This window comes from Neofelis nebulosa, chromosome 5, assembly GCF_028018385.1.
Source record: "Neofelis nebulosa isolate mNeoNeb1 chromosome 5, mNeoNeb1.pri, whole genome shotgun sequence".
Taxonomy (NCBI): Eukaryota; Metazoa; Chordata; class Mammalia; order Carnivora; family Felidae; genus Neofelis; species Neofelis nebulosa.
This window is the reverse complement of record NC_080786.1, coordinates 59,266,251-59,280,729: the sequence shown is the minus strand read 5'-3', so window position 1 is coordinate 59,280,729 and position 14,479 is coordinate 59,266,251. Positions and strand designations below refer to the sequence as shown.

The 14,479-nt window shown below is 39.2% G+C and overlaps 1 protein-coding gene across 1 annotated transcript in view; it reads left to right on the top strand.

Moving 5' to 3' along the window:
* Positions 1-13,359: 13,359 nt before the first annotated feature.
* The window catches only part of BCHE (butyrylcholinesterase), a 65,090-nt gene continuing 63,970 nt past the window's right edge, over positions 13,360-14,479 (top strand). The window contains exon 1 of the mRNA XM_058730417.1: positions 13,360-13,491. Coding sequence (XP_058586400.1) covers positions 13,377-13,491 — 115 coding nt within the window. The 5' untranslated portion in view covers positions 13,360-13,376. The remainder of the gene's footprint in view (positions 13,492-14,479) is intronic.

The window sequence follows — 14,479 nt, the reverse complement described above, 5'->3', positions numbered from 1 at the left end:
AAATTTTTGCTTCTAGCATATTATTCCTTCTATGTTTATTCGTTGTCTTTTTTTAAGTTAGCCTTGCCCCTCGATAACAGAGCTATTCAGTTGTATTCTATTTATCACACTGCTGATTGAATTCACTTATATCAACAGCCAGAGGATTTTCATAGATTTTATAGGACAGTTTAGGGTAAAGGATATCCTTTTATTTGTTTGTTAGTTGCAAATAACACTGAAATAACTCAGAAAAAAATAAGAGGCACATATGTATACATGCACATATATTATCATATACATATATGTGAAGAAAGAATGATATTGAAATGGGTCAAAATATTAACATGTGAATCTGAGTAAAGGTATCTGAGACTTCTTTAAACAGTTCTGAAACTTTTTCATTCATTTGAAATTACATCTAAGTAAAAGTTACATTTCAGAAAACTAATAAACACAAGAAAGGCGTAGCAATAAGCAAATGAATTAAACATAATAATATTTTATGAAGTGAAATGGGAAAATAAATAACAATCCATTTTCTTTGAGCATTAGAAAAAAACATTTTCTTAATGTGCATTGGAAATTTAAATTGATAATACTTTGTAAAGATAGTTGGTCATATATGTCTTAGCCATGAACTGCAAATTACTTTTGAACAATTTGGATTTAGGTAATTATTCCATGAGAAAATAGATATATAAAGATATTTGCAATTATTATGTCCATTTTTATACTACTATCCATGATAAATTTAAAACAATCTACCTTTACAATGAAAATGAGTTAGTAACATTATAGTAAAACCATAAAACCAGTTAAAATACAGGCAATAAAATTAAGCTGAAAAGAAATATATGATAGCAGTTATATGAAAGCCTACTACAAAATATTATAGTTGACCTATTTCCAAGTTAGCATAAAGTTAAAGATATAATTGCACACGAGTAGATAGGAGGAAAAGATAAACTGTACATATGATAGACTAACAATTTCCTGAGGAACCCAACCCTGGAACCCTGCCTCTTACAGTGTGGTCTGTGAACTTCCCTAGTCAACCCCACAGAGGAGGCTAGTTTAGAAGATCCCACTGCTGATCTTCTAAAGCCAAAGCCCAAGGATGTGGTCCAGGAATCTGGATCTTCAAAGAGCACTTGGCTTGATTCTATGGCATGTTAATGTGCAGTTTTTCTGAAAGTAGAACTCCAAGATGAATCAAATGTTTGGCAAGAGTATATTGAAGCCAGTTCAATAACTTAGATGATAAACAAGGAAAGGTACTGCTTCTTTTCCCTTTTTTCATGTTTAGAACAATGAGTTTCTCTTTCTTTCTTTGTTTAAGCACTGTGTGATTTAGTTTCAGAGTGTGTTTCCTTAGAGTCTAGTGTTCTAGACTCTAACCACATTGTTGGTGCCTACAAATCTCTTTCCAGAACTCCTTTATACAAACTACCTGTATACCCATATAAATAGCACAGGGTTCCTTCAGACTCCCCTTCATCCAGTCTTCCTTAACTCCAAAAGATCTCTGTTGTAGCTCTAATTGTTGCCACTGCCTGCAGGCACTTCCATATTTGCCACTTCCACACTCTTAAATAATTTTATTATTTGCAGGGCTAGGCTCACTTCTAAAATTTGTCCAAAAATCCACTTTTAAGCACCTTCCACACCCAGGTATTTGAATGTACTGTCTCTTGGCTCCAGAGACTTGCTCAGATTTATTCTGATTAAGAAGATTTCCCTTTTTTTTTGCCAGAAGGTGGGAACTTTTTTTTTTTTTTTTGAGAGAAAGAGAGAGAGAGAGCACCAGTGGGCAAGGGACAGAAGAAATCTTAACCAGGTTCCATGCCCAGAGCAGTCTCCATCTCAGCCCTGTGAGATCATGACTCTAAGATCATGACCTGAGCTGAAATCAAGAGTCAGACACTTAAGGGACTGAGCCACCCAGGAGCCCCTGGAAACTTATTCTTATTTAAAAATCTGTGGAGGCTCTCAGAAGACTGCAAAAAAAAATAATTTATTTTGTACTAGTCATATTCAGTTATTCCAATTCTGGGAAAATAAATTAAGAAAATAAGCAAAAGTTACATCTAAATATCCATATACAAATATGTCAATTGTAATAGTGTTTACATAAAAAATACTAGAAAATAGTTTTATTACCTGTATGATTTTTGTCAAGTTTCTTAAAACTTTCATGGCTAAATTTCCACAACTGTAAAATAGGGATAATAACTGTCTTATTTAAAAGGTGTTTTTAAATTTTAAATGAGTTAATATATTTAAAGTTCTTGGAACAATGCTTGCAAGCAGTAGTTATTAGCTAAAATTATTATAATAAATATAACAAATGTGCAATAAATTATGGTACATTCACTATAATATATCACTCGGTCATTAAAATATTTTAATAAAAAATAATATCATGATAAATTTTTTAAAGGAAACAAATTATGATAACCTATTTGACTACTGCTATATATAACTCTACAATTATGTATACATTTTTTAGAATAAAATACATCACATGATTTTTTCCATCTCTGTGATATGTAAAATGTAAAAATATCCTTTCTGTAATCCATATTTTCTTTAGAGAAGGCATTATTCTTGTCAAAAAAACAAAGTATTAATAAAAGATTAGGGCATTTTGTGGCATCAATATGCCTAAGGAAGACTAACATGTAATATGGGATTAGGTATTCCCCACTCTTTCAAATCCCCTTGAATGCTGCTCTCTAGAAAACAACCAGCTCAGTGGTACCTAAGTTACAATGAAAACTTAAAAGTAAAAAGCCACCATGATAGACTAACTGAAAATGAGCATAGAGTCAAGACTACAATGGTTGTCTTGCCTGAGCTTCAGCATATGTGTGCCAAATCTGAGCAGTGTCCTATTATATTTCAGCAGCATCACTTACAAGGCATACTCAACAGATAACAGCATGAGCCCCACTTAGGGTGAGCTCAGCCCCCTTTGGGTGAACGGGAGCTCTGCATGGGGTGAATACAAGCTCTGCTTCAGGTGAGCCCTGCTTCTCTCTCTCTCTCTCTCTCTCTCTCTCTCTCTCTCTCTGCTCCTCCTGGGATTCTCTCCCTCTCTCTGTCCCTCACTCACTTGTGCCCTCTCTCTCTCAAAAACAAAACAAAAGCAAAACAAAAAACAACAACAACAACAAAACACAACTCACGGTCGGCTGGATATATGTAAAAGAAAAAAAAAATAATGACATCACAGAAGTAAAACAGCTGTTGAGCTGTTGTTGCAGTAGGGTCCCCTCCCTAAGGAGAGAAAAGAGAGGAGAGAAAAGAAAAAAAGAAAAAAACTTCAAGGTAACCTGGCTATGCGCCTGCGTGACAACATCCCTCATGACCTTGTAAACTGCGACTACTTAATCAGCCTACATGTTTGTGTGTGTTACTATGTATGGGAGACAAAGAAACAGAAAATGTATTAAAAAAAAAAAAAACAAAAAAAAAAACTATGCCCTGGGACGTTCAGGGCTCAGTTCTTCAGGTGTGAACCTAACTAAGCAGTAATGGCAGGAATAAAGTTGCTTCCTGGAAAGAAAGGCCTCGGTGTCACGACTCTCTGTGCGAGAATCCTGCTACATTACCTGGGGGCTCGCGTCCAGGATTCAAGATGGCGTGTGTCCACCTCCTTTGCCACAGAGGATATGACCTCAGGGCACCGGGAGAGGCAGCTCACCTGGGGCCAGTGGACCATGTGATCTGCAGGAGACTATCCCTCCTGGCACACTGGGGTGAGGACCCTGTGTGCACCAACAGAAACTGTGAGGCCCAGGAACCAGCTTAAGGAGCACTGCCTGTCAGACTGGTAAGAATCAGGGTTTGTTTTGGCAGACCTGTCCCTAAGAGACAGAAGGGGAGCCTGATCACCTCCCAGAGTTGCCCTAGTAGTCCCACAAGGGACGAGGAATGAAGCTGCAACTCTAAGGCACTGGGTAGCAGGTTGGAGTCACCTTGTGACTGTGTGTGGGGACTTGTCTCTCCTTCATTTCCTGGGTCAATGACAATTATAATTAGAGCCAACTGTGTCTGGTTATTCAACCTTAGAAAGGGCACTTTAAGGAATATTCCTAAGCAGCTGCCGAAACTCCCTTTGTTTTGGGGAAATTCCCTAACTTCTCTGGGCTGACATGGACTGCCTAATTCCACTAATGGAAAACAAACCAAAACAAAAGAAACCTGGAGTCTGCTCCCCTGTCTGAGTTGACAAGATTTAAAACAGGGGATTCTCTTTCTCTACCTTCTGTTGGCACCTCTCCTCTTCTGCCCTCCCTTCCCCTGCTCCTTTACTGCACCACCTGGGGGGGCAGCCTGCATAACTGGCTCCTCAATGCCTCAGGCACTGTCAACTCCTCCTCCCACCCTAGAGGTCGTGGAGCAAAGACCACACACTTCAGATTTCCCCACTGATGCCCCAGGTAAAAATAGACAATGGGGAACAAATTAACTTTTAAATGGACGCAGATGGAACATATTTGGTATTTAAGTGGAGTTAAGTTTGCTGGTCTTTATATATCTTTAGAGTTATCAGCATTAAATATATAAAACTTTTTTCTACCTAAGGTTTTCTAAAGGTCAAATAAGCTCTTGTTAACTCTGTTGTAATCTGTTAGCAAAAAGGTGACTTAAAATGATGGTTAATTTTGTCTGTCTCAAAGTTTTCATGGGTAATTGTTAAGACAGCTTTCAAAGTCTTTGGTAACCCAAAATGTTAAATGTTTCCTTGCATGATAAATTAAGACTGAATTCATTGGATATCTAACGAGATAAGAGGCTAAAGCACTAATTACTAGATGTAGGTTTGTGCTTCTGACTTGCTGCAGAGAAACTAATGATATATGGATCTATGGGAAAACATATTTTATGCTTAATGGATTTATAAGTTTGCCATCTAAAAAAATTCTGATGTAAAGTAGAGTTCACTATTGGTTGCTACTTAGTTTTCACTGGAGACTTAGGTTTATAAGAGTTAAAATTCTGCTAAATGTAGTTAAAATGTAGTTAAAACTGATAAAAATTTAAAAAAGCAACTCTGTATGTAGAAATGTAGGAGATATGAAAGAAATAAGAAATGGAAATATATTTTTGTTGAAGGTAAAAGAAAGTAATTTTGTCCTAAATGAGACTGGTTATTTGGAGAGAAATGGCTTGGGACAAAATCTAAATGAAAAGAAAAGTTGTAGAAGGTTCATGAAAGAAAATCTTTAAAAAGAAGTTTTATGTGTGGTCAGGACAGATTAAGGTTAAAATAAATGGATTTTAAAAGTACACTGGGTTAAGATTAAAATTCCTCCTGATTTGATCCAAAGGCTGGGAAAATGATGGTAATACCCTTGGTGCCAGCCTCCAAATCCTCCACGTTTGTGTTGTTCCTGTTTAGCAGAGTAATGGATGCCTCTGCCATATGAGTGATGAGTGATAAATGAAGGGCTTTTGCTAAGATACATAGGAGTCATTTTACTAAAGTTAGCCCGCTGTATGCCAAAAATGGATATCCACATGGCTGAAACATATTTATGCGGGCATTGTTGAAAAAAGAAGTGAAGGGGCGCCTGGGTGGCTCGGTCGGTTAAGCGTCCGACTTCGGCTCAGGTCATGATCTCACGGTCCGTGAGTTCGAGCCCCACGTCGGGCTCTGTGCTGACAGCTCAGAGCCTGGAGCCTGTTTCTGATTCTGTGTCTCCCTCTCTCTCTGCCCCTCCCCTGTTCATGCTCTGTCTCTCTCTGTCTCAAAAATAAATAAACGTTAAAAAAAATTTTAAAAAGAAAAAAAAAAAGAAAGAAAAAAGAAGTGAAATAGACCTTGATGTTGGCCCCTTAACCTCCTTCCTCAATGGCCAGTGAGCAATATGTAAGTTACTGTTGGGTCAAAGTAAAATTAGTGCATCCTACAACAGCCAAGAAAGTCTTGCTCAATCACAGTCCATTCCCCCAAGATCCTGCAGGCAGGAAACGGAGGGGTAAGAGAAAAATAGGAAAGACCAGGTCAGCTCTCCGAGATAGGGTCAAGCCAGGTTAAGAATGACTACTCCCAGCACCTCGGGAAACTGACAGGGCTTTTGGCTGCCAGTCGCATAGCCAGCCAGAAACCTCATCTCCTGGCCAGCTATAGGAAACTGAGAGAAGAGCCAGCTTTCTTCCTTTTTCCTATAGATGGGTAATTCCCCAACCAAGGCCATTATTCCTTTGGAATGCATTATGACTCATTTTCTTTTGCACAAAGGCTTGGCCCCAATACATATTGGAATAGGGGACCTGGCCGCCAGGGGGAAATTTCACTGACAATACTGTTCTACAATTGGACTTGTTTTGCAAATGTGAAGGGAAATGGGGAGAATTCCCCCATGTTCATGGTTTTGGGGCCTTAATAAAAGAAATCAAGATATATGTAAGCAATGTAAGTTGGATCCTGATTTAATGGCAACCCTTTCTGAAGTCCAGCAATCAGGAGGGGAAACAATTAAGGACCCCTTACCTGTATCCAAACCAGACCTAGAGAAGGAGGAAGGGAAGGGAAGGGAAGGGAAGGGAAGGGGAGGGGAGGGGAGGGGAGGGGAGGGGAGGGGAGGGGAGGGGAGGGGAGGGAAGGGGAGGGGAGGGGAGGGGAGGGGAGGGGAGGGGAGGGGAGGGGAGGGGAGGGGAGGGGAGGGGAGGGAAGGGAAGGGAAGGGAAGGGAAGGGAAGGGAAGGGAAGGGAAGGGAAGGGAAGGGAAGGGAAGGGAAGGGAAGGGAAGGGAAGTCAAGTCTTCCACCTCAACCTTCTCCTCCTCAGGTCCTGGGTCTATATTTAAAAACAAAACACAATTCTGCGCCCTGCCACCCACCTTATCCAGACCATCCCCGTAATGTAACAAACATGTTTCCCTTACAATAAGCTAAAATGCCAGAAGAAAAACCCTTTACATTACAGGGTTTAAGACAGATAAAAGAAGATCTAGGTAAATTTTCTGATCAGACAAGTATATAAATGCTTTTCAGAATATTATGTATGTTTTTGAGTTGACCTGGAAAGATACAATGCTTTTGTTAAATCAGACTCTTAATGAGACAGATGTTTTGAAAAAATAAATAAATAAACAAACAAACAAACAAATAAATAAATAAATAAATAAGGAAATCTAAGATTTAACCCTTAAATTATGCTAAATTAGCCACTATTTTACAAACACAAAGTGAGAGCCCAAGGGCCTTCCTGGAGAAGTTGTGGGAGGCTGTCATTAAATATATGGCTATCTTCCCTGACACCCCTAAAGCTGAGATGATTTTAAAGGACAAGTTTGTCACTCAATCAGCCCTAGATATTCAGAGAAAATGCAAAAATTGGCTTTTGGCCTTGAAGGGACCCTAGAGGAGCTCTTATGAACTGTTGGGTATATTACAACCAAGATCAAGAGGAGGAAAAAAAAAAATACAGAAAAGGAGGCTTAAAAAAAAAAAAAAATGAGGCCTTAGTTGTGGCCTTATGTACTATGTCAGACCAGACTTCCCAAGGTCCTGGCACCAGGTGCCATTTATATGGCCGTTCGGAGCACTAAAATGAGAATGTCCTCAGAGGGGACAACCAAAATGAAAACCCCATAAGCCATGTCCCTTATGTGGAGACAATCACTGGATATCTGAATGCCCTCGGGGACCTCTATCTGTGAGGGTTCCGATAACCAATGTCCCTGGAAAGGGACTAACTGGGGCCTAGGGCTCTTCACTGTGGCTCCCCTAAACCAACTGTCTATCAGAAACCCAGAACCTCAGGTAACTCTAAATACAGAAGGAAAACTGGTTGATTTCCTTCTTAACACCAGAGCTACCCTTTCTGTCCTCCTTTCCACTCCAGGCCAGCTATCCAAATGCAGCATAACGATTAGAGGCATCTCTGGAAAACTTCTAACTAAATTTTTCTCTCAGCCCCTGGGAGGTATATGGGAAAACCTAGTTTTTTTTGTTTTTTTTTTTTTTTTTCTCATTCTTTCCTGATAATGCCAGAGAGCCTTACTCCCTTGCTAGAAATGGACATTGCTACTAATTCCAGAACAGAATAAACAATGATATGAGTTTTGGGAAATTACTAGATATTTGAGGCTGTAGATACCAGGGTTCAGGAAAATAGTTTGCCTGCTATATCAATTATTAAAGGAGACTCAATCCGACCTACTCTTCCCAACCCTCCCCCCAAAAAACACCAAAAAACTGGGGTTTGACTCCTAGACACTGTCTCCAGCCCTTGGAATGGTTACAAACATAGCAGGGCAATTATTATTACCAAGCTCACAGGGCTAAAAGATCATTAAAACACAGCATCGAGCCTTTCATTTAGGGAGAGCCAAAACTTACCAAATGGCCCAAAGGATGTTTACTGAAAGTAGTATCAGCCTGTAAGGTCAACCACAAACTTTCTCTCCCGGGCAATCAAGAAAGTGGAGGCTCTCCAGAAAAGACTGACAATTAGGTTTCAATACTTTTACTAATTGGGTAAAGACCTTCCCCTTCAAGACAGAAAAGGCACAAAAAGTAATAAAAATCCTGCTTTATAAAATAATACCCAGGTTTGGCTTACCTAAAAATTTACCAATTAATAATGGTAAATAGCTGCCTCGACTCTTTCTCTAGGAGAACGCCTTGCTCTTGGAGAAGTTTTACACCTCAAAATAAAGCAAACTGTCAGCCCATACTCAGGAAATCTCTAAATAACACCTCACAAGCATTAGATGCTTTAAATTTTTTTTTTTAAATTAAGTTAGGACCAAACTCTTAAAAATAGAACCACCATTAATTACTTACTGCTCCTGCTTCTCCATCACCTGGGTTATGAGAGATTCCCTGACATATGTTTACATAGCCAGGGTCTCTCCTAGATTGTTGGACAGGTTTGGAAACTATATACATTATCTTAAGATGCCATCTTGTTGGTCAATATAATCTTTACTTTGTTTTTCTCTTTGTGTCTCCTAACGTTTATGCTCTCTTATGCCTGCCAGCCTTCCTATAAAACCATACTGTGGGCCACTTGACTGACCCTTGGGAAGACTCTAACTGCTGTACCCTACACTGCCCCTTATCAGCTTGAAGAAGCCAGAGAGGTCATCATCCCTTTTTCCTAACAGCAGTTACAGGCCCTATTTCAGGGGAGAAATACATAGGGAAAGGGTTAACATTAGGCAGGGAGAGATAAGGGACCTTCAGGGAGGCAGACTGCAACTGCAGGTGGGAGGCTAAAGCAGATGGGGTTCTCCCCTTATAAAAGCCTTTATGGGCACCAAGGGCATAAAGCAGGGGGGTCTAAGTGAGACAGGCAATCTAACCCTAAGACAACAGATGCGGGCCCTTGGCTTTATCTTAACCACCTTACACCACTGAGTCAGGGAGCGATAACATATGAATCTGACCACAGACACTCACCCCTTTAAACCAGGAGATGCAATATGGATAAAGGAGTGAAATAACCAAACCCTGAAACCCCTCTGGAGGGGCCCGTTTACTGCCATTTTGTCCACCCCTACTGCAGTCAAGGTGGCCAAAGTGGGTCCCTGGATTCACTACAGCAGAGTGAAGCTGCCCTCTCGAAACTGGGAGTGTATTCCTGATTCATCAACGCTGTGCAAGCTGACCATAGGAAGAAGCAATCTGCAACTCCCCAGGCTCCAACAGACTGGAGTCCTGCTAATCTACGTACGGCAAAAGCTTGAGGACCCCACGATCTGGTGAAACGAAAGACTGTCCTTATTTTCTATATCGGTTTCCTTACTCTGATGCACTGTCATGCTTTAGTTCTCACTATTATTGTGATTCTTCCTCTACTCTTTGCCATAAGATTGGCCGAGGCTGCCTGGCCAGCTGGAAATGTGGTGAGAGGTTTCTGTTGACACTCACCTTCCTTTTGTGGAAAGGGTACTTCATTGGCACTGACATGGGGCAACAATGGCCATTAGAGACTAGAAAATTAGATCCCCACAAACCTTATAGTAAAACAAAATACCCCAGTCCTACTACTGGGGTTTGGCTTCTCAAGAGCTCAATTATTGGGAAAAACTGTCTTGAGTAGTGGGGAAAAAGTTGATTGTTGTCTCTGTTAAAAACTTAACATGCCTACGCCAAAGATTTTATAACTCAACTACCCGAAAAACCCAATTGTCGGGGGGGGGACCCCAGATCACCTTGAGCCAGGTCCCCACCCCTTGTCTAACTTGTCTCATCTCTGAGAGGCCTGAGACAATGTCACAGCCATCAAATGGCAGGTCCAGGTGGACTATACTAGATCTGTGGAAGGACATCCTATATAGTACTTCCCTCAGTCTGGTCAGGGTCATATGTGCTGGAAACTATTTGTCCATCTTTCTTCCTGCTCCCACTTGCCAGAGGGAAATATTTGGGAGTCCAAGTGTATAGGGACAGGGAGACTCAAAGGAAGCAGTGTGCCTTACAAATTGGCAATTAAAAAGATGATAAATGGCCTCCTGAGCATATAATCCAGTATTATGGCCCTGTCAGCTGGGCAGAGGATGGGTCCTGGGGCTGCTGCACTCCCATTTACATGCTAAATCACATAATCAGACTGCAAGCAGTTGTAGAAATTATAACCAATGAAACTGCCAGAGCTCTTAACTTACTAGTCACGTGGCAAACCAAAGTGCACAAGGCCATCTATCAAAATCGCTTGGCCTTAGATTACCTGTTTTGCTTCTGAGGGAGGTGTTTGTGGAAAACTTAACCTGAGCAACTGCTGCCTACAGAGAGATGATGAGGGAAAAGTCACAGAGGACATCACAGATCAAATGGGAAAGGTTGCTCAAGTCCCAGTCCAGACTTGGAATGGTTGGAAACCTGGGAGTTATTTAGAGGATGGTTTTCAACTCTCAGGGGATTCAAAACCTTCGTGGGAATTACCCTTCTAATTTTGGGAGGGTGCTTAATCTTACCCTGCTTAGCTTCCTTGATTGTACAGTCTGTCTCCAGTCTCACTGAGGCCATGATTTAAAAAGGATGGCCATTCATGTAATAATGTTATAAAAATATAAACCTCTAAACCAAGATGATGCTCTTTGACCCAAAATAGAGGGTTTTGAGCATCAAAGGGGGTAATGTGGTAGGGTGCCCTCCCTAAGGAGAGAAAAAAGAGAGAGAAAAGAAAAAAAAAAAAATTCAAGGTAACCTGGCTATGTGCCTACTTCACAACAACCCTCATGACCTTGTAAACTGGGACTACTTAATTTTGTGTGTGTTACCATATATGGGAGACAAAGAAATAGAAAATGTATTTAAAAAAAAACAAAAAAAAAACTATGCCACGGGATGTTCCTTCGGGGCTCAGTTCTTCTGGTATGAACCCAACTGAGCAGTGCTGACAGGAATAAAGTTGCTTCCTGGAAAGAAAAGTCTCTGTGTGAGGACTCCGTGCAAGATTCCTGCTACATTGTATGTTGAGCCACAATGGAAGAAACCTTCAAATAAAACAGGAGGAAGAAATGCACTGAAATAATGCATCAGATAATGTAGCATAGCTGAGAAATCAAAGAAAACAAACTAAAGGGGCAGTGGCTAAAGATGCTTCACTGAAGTGAAAATACTGAACTGAGGAAAAATTGCCAGGTTTTGTAGTCAGCTGATGCTGCTAGTCAGCCAACGCAAACATGTGTTCAAAATAAAAATCTGCTTGCAACAGATTATTTTATTGTTTGGCTTGTTTACCAGATGAAAATGAAATATGTGTATCCATGTGATATATTTTACCTGGTGGTGAATGGATAGTAGGAGGGTGCAAAATGCTCTGCCGAATTCGCTAATATCAAAAACATCCCTTGACAATTGCAGGATTTGAGAATAAGTCATGCTGGTCCAGAAAACAGTGCAACAGAGCTGTGTTGGAGAGAGTTTTGACATTTGCATACCAAATCACATTTATTAAACCAATGAATGCTCTTTCGCCAGAATGACTACATTTTAAACAGAAATGCCATCACTTTACAAAGCATTGCTTAATTGTCAGTGTACTCCCTTTTAAAAAGCCCTCCTTCCTTTTAGATAGACCGTGTATTTTGTAACTTTTATGTGACTAGGTAGTCATTATATAAACTACATTCTAAATGCATTAGGGATCATTGTGATTGGGAATTTTTTATGTCATAAATACCTCCTGGGTAGCAATTTTTGCAGAAAAGATCATTTTTAAGACCAAAATTGCTGTTACCTTAGAAACGGTTACCGTGACATGACATCAGGCAAATCAAAGTTAAAATTTTGATTCCAACAACTACTAGCGGTAGGATATATAACAAGTTTCTTATCTTTGTAAGCCTTAGCTTCTTCATTGAGAAATATGACTAGTGATATTTAACTTATATATTTTTTGGAATAAAATAAAATAATTTATGTAACTGTCTATTATAATGACTGGAACAAGATAGTATGCATAACAAATGACAGCTCTTATGTTTGCATGTTTGATATTTCAGCACAATATTAAAAACAAAAATGGGTTTATCTATAAGTACATGCCTACTGATTAGTCCTCAGTGAGCCCAATAGTGAGAAATTTAAAAGTGAAAACTCATTTGCAACAGATAAAGAAATAACTGCACTGAGAAAGAGGCATTAAAGTTTATTTTTTTCATTTTCCTAAATATATATTTCAAGGAAGATAAAAGCCCGAAAGTTATAAATACATCCTTGGGAATTCATACTCTTCCAGCTGATAAATGTGTCTTTTTAAGAGTTTGGTGAAGATTGTTCATTGTATTTTTGTTTTGACGAGAAAATTGTTGCTTCTCATCACACTTGACTGCTTGCAGGGCCCATGAATAGGAAATTACCAATGCTGAGATTTGTAGAACTTAAAGAAAGTATCGGGGCACAGTGCTTGGAAGGACACAACTAATAGAGACATACATTCAGTTAGTATAAGCAATCTTTTGATTTGCATAGTTTTATCTACAGAGTAATTATTTTGTTTCCTATTTCCTCTTTTGCACTCCTTTATAACTACATGCAAGGCACAGATTGAAGGTATAAAGAATTTCAATACCACACTTCTTTAGGACAATGTGCATGTCTTTAAATCTTAAAATAAGCACAAAAATTTCATATTCTATAAAAGAGGAAAAACACTTAAAAGTTCTGGTAGTGTTTAAAAAGGAAAACACGTGCATTTTCTGTTCAATATCAGCTTCTGTTAGTTAAAGAAGCTTCTCTTTTTTTCCCCTCACTCTGAAACTAGCGCCTGCAATTCGTAAAGAAATCTAGTGATACTTTTGTAAATGAATCACTATTGCATTCGTACCATTAGCCTCTGAACAGATGTCAGAGTGTAAAGATTGGCTGCCTCTAGATCAAGTTGCTGCTGCCAACTCTCGCGAGCTTTGTCAGTAACAGTTGATTGTAATGTCAGTGCAGTCCAATTTACAGGCTGGAGCAGCAGCTGCATTCTGCATTTCCCTGAAGTATTCCATGACTTCCACTCCTTGCAAACTTTATCATCTTTGTTGCAGTGAGTCAGGTAAGCTGCTCAGAATTTACGTGTTCGTGTAGAGATGCAACTTGCGGTGAAGCTCATTCTGTAGGATTGTTATCCCTTCACTTGTCTGCTGTGCCCCTTTGGTGCTCTGTGGAGGACAGTTATTGCAAATGGGACAGATGAAGCGAGCCAGCAGACACATGCATCAAATCTGCCTATTATTCAAGGAACGCAAACTGAGTCCATTTAACTGCTGAGAAAATAATGAATTTATTCAACTTGGTGTAAAGGACCGCAGCACTTGTGGAGTCACTGTGATGTATGTTCTCAGGGCACTCTCTGAAGGAAATATTTTTATGCTCTATTTTGCCCTTAAAAGCACGATTTAGTGAATCTCTCCTGAAAAGGGTAATAAAAGTGGTCTTTGACCTGTCTTAGTCTATTTTTTTTCTTTTCTTCTTTTTTAAGTGGAATGAAATTAATAGTCCTCTTATTGTCTGGCTTGACAGGGTACTTTTCTTAATCAACATTTTGTCATCTGAAACTTTACCAGTATCAAACTGGCAAAGAATGAGGTGTAAGTTTCTTGTATCTAAAAGAAAATTCTGTTTTCTAATTTCATTTACGAACTCCCCCCACCTTTGTCCTGTTTGTCCTCTTTTTTTTTTAATATGCACATTTAAAGTATAGCAAAATATTGGAAATTTTCTATTATTACTATTATTATGGAAACAATTAGAAATACAGATTTTCTATTCATCCTGTCGTCTGGCAAATCTACTCTTATTTTGATGATATCAGTACTTATTTAATCAGAGGATTGAACATTGAGTGTAATATGTATGAATGATAAAAGTAAACTGAAATGTGAATAAAATTATTTAATTGTTTATGATTTCCATATATAATTTCCTTTTATTTCAAGAGTAGGCCTTCCCAATCTTTATGAGTGTATAACATAGTAATACACTCAACCAGAAGTTTCTATCCCTAGTCTGTGTAATATCTTCCATAATAGAAACTATCTCAT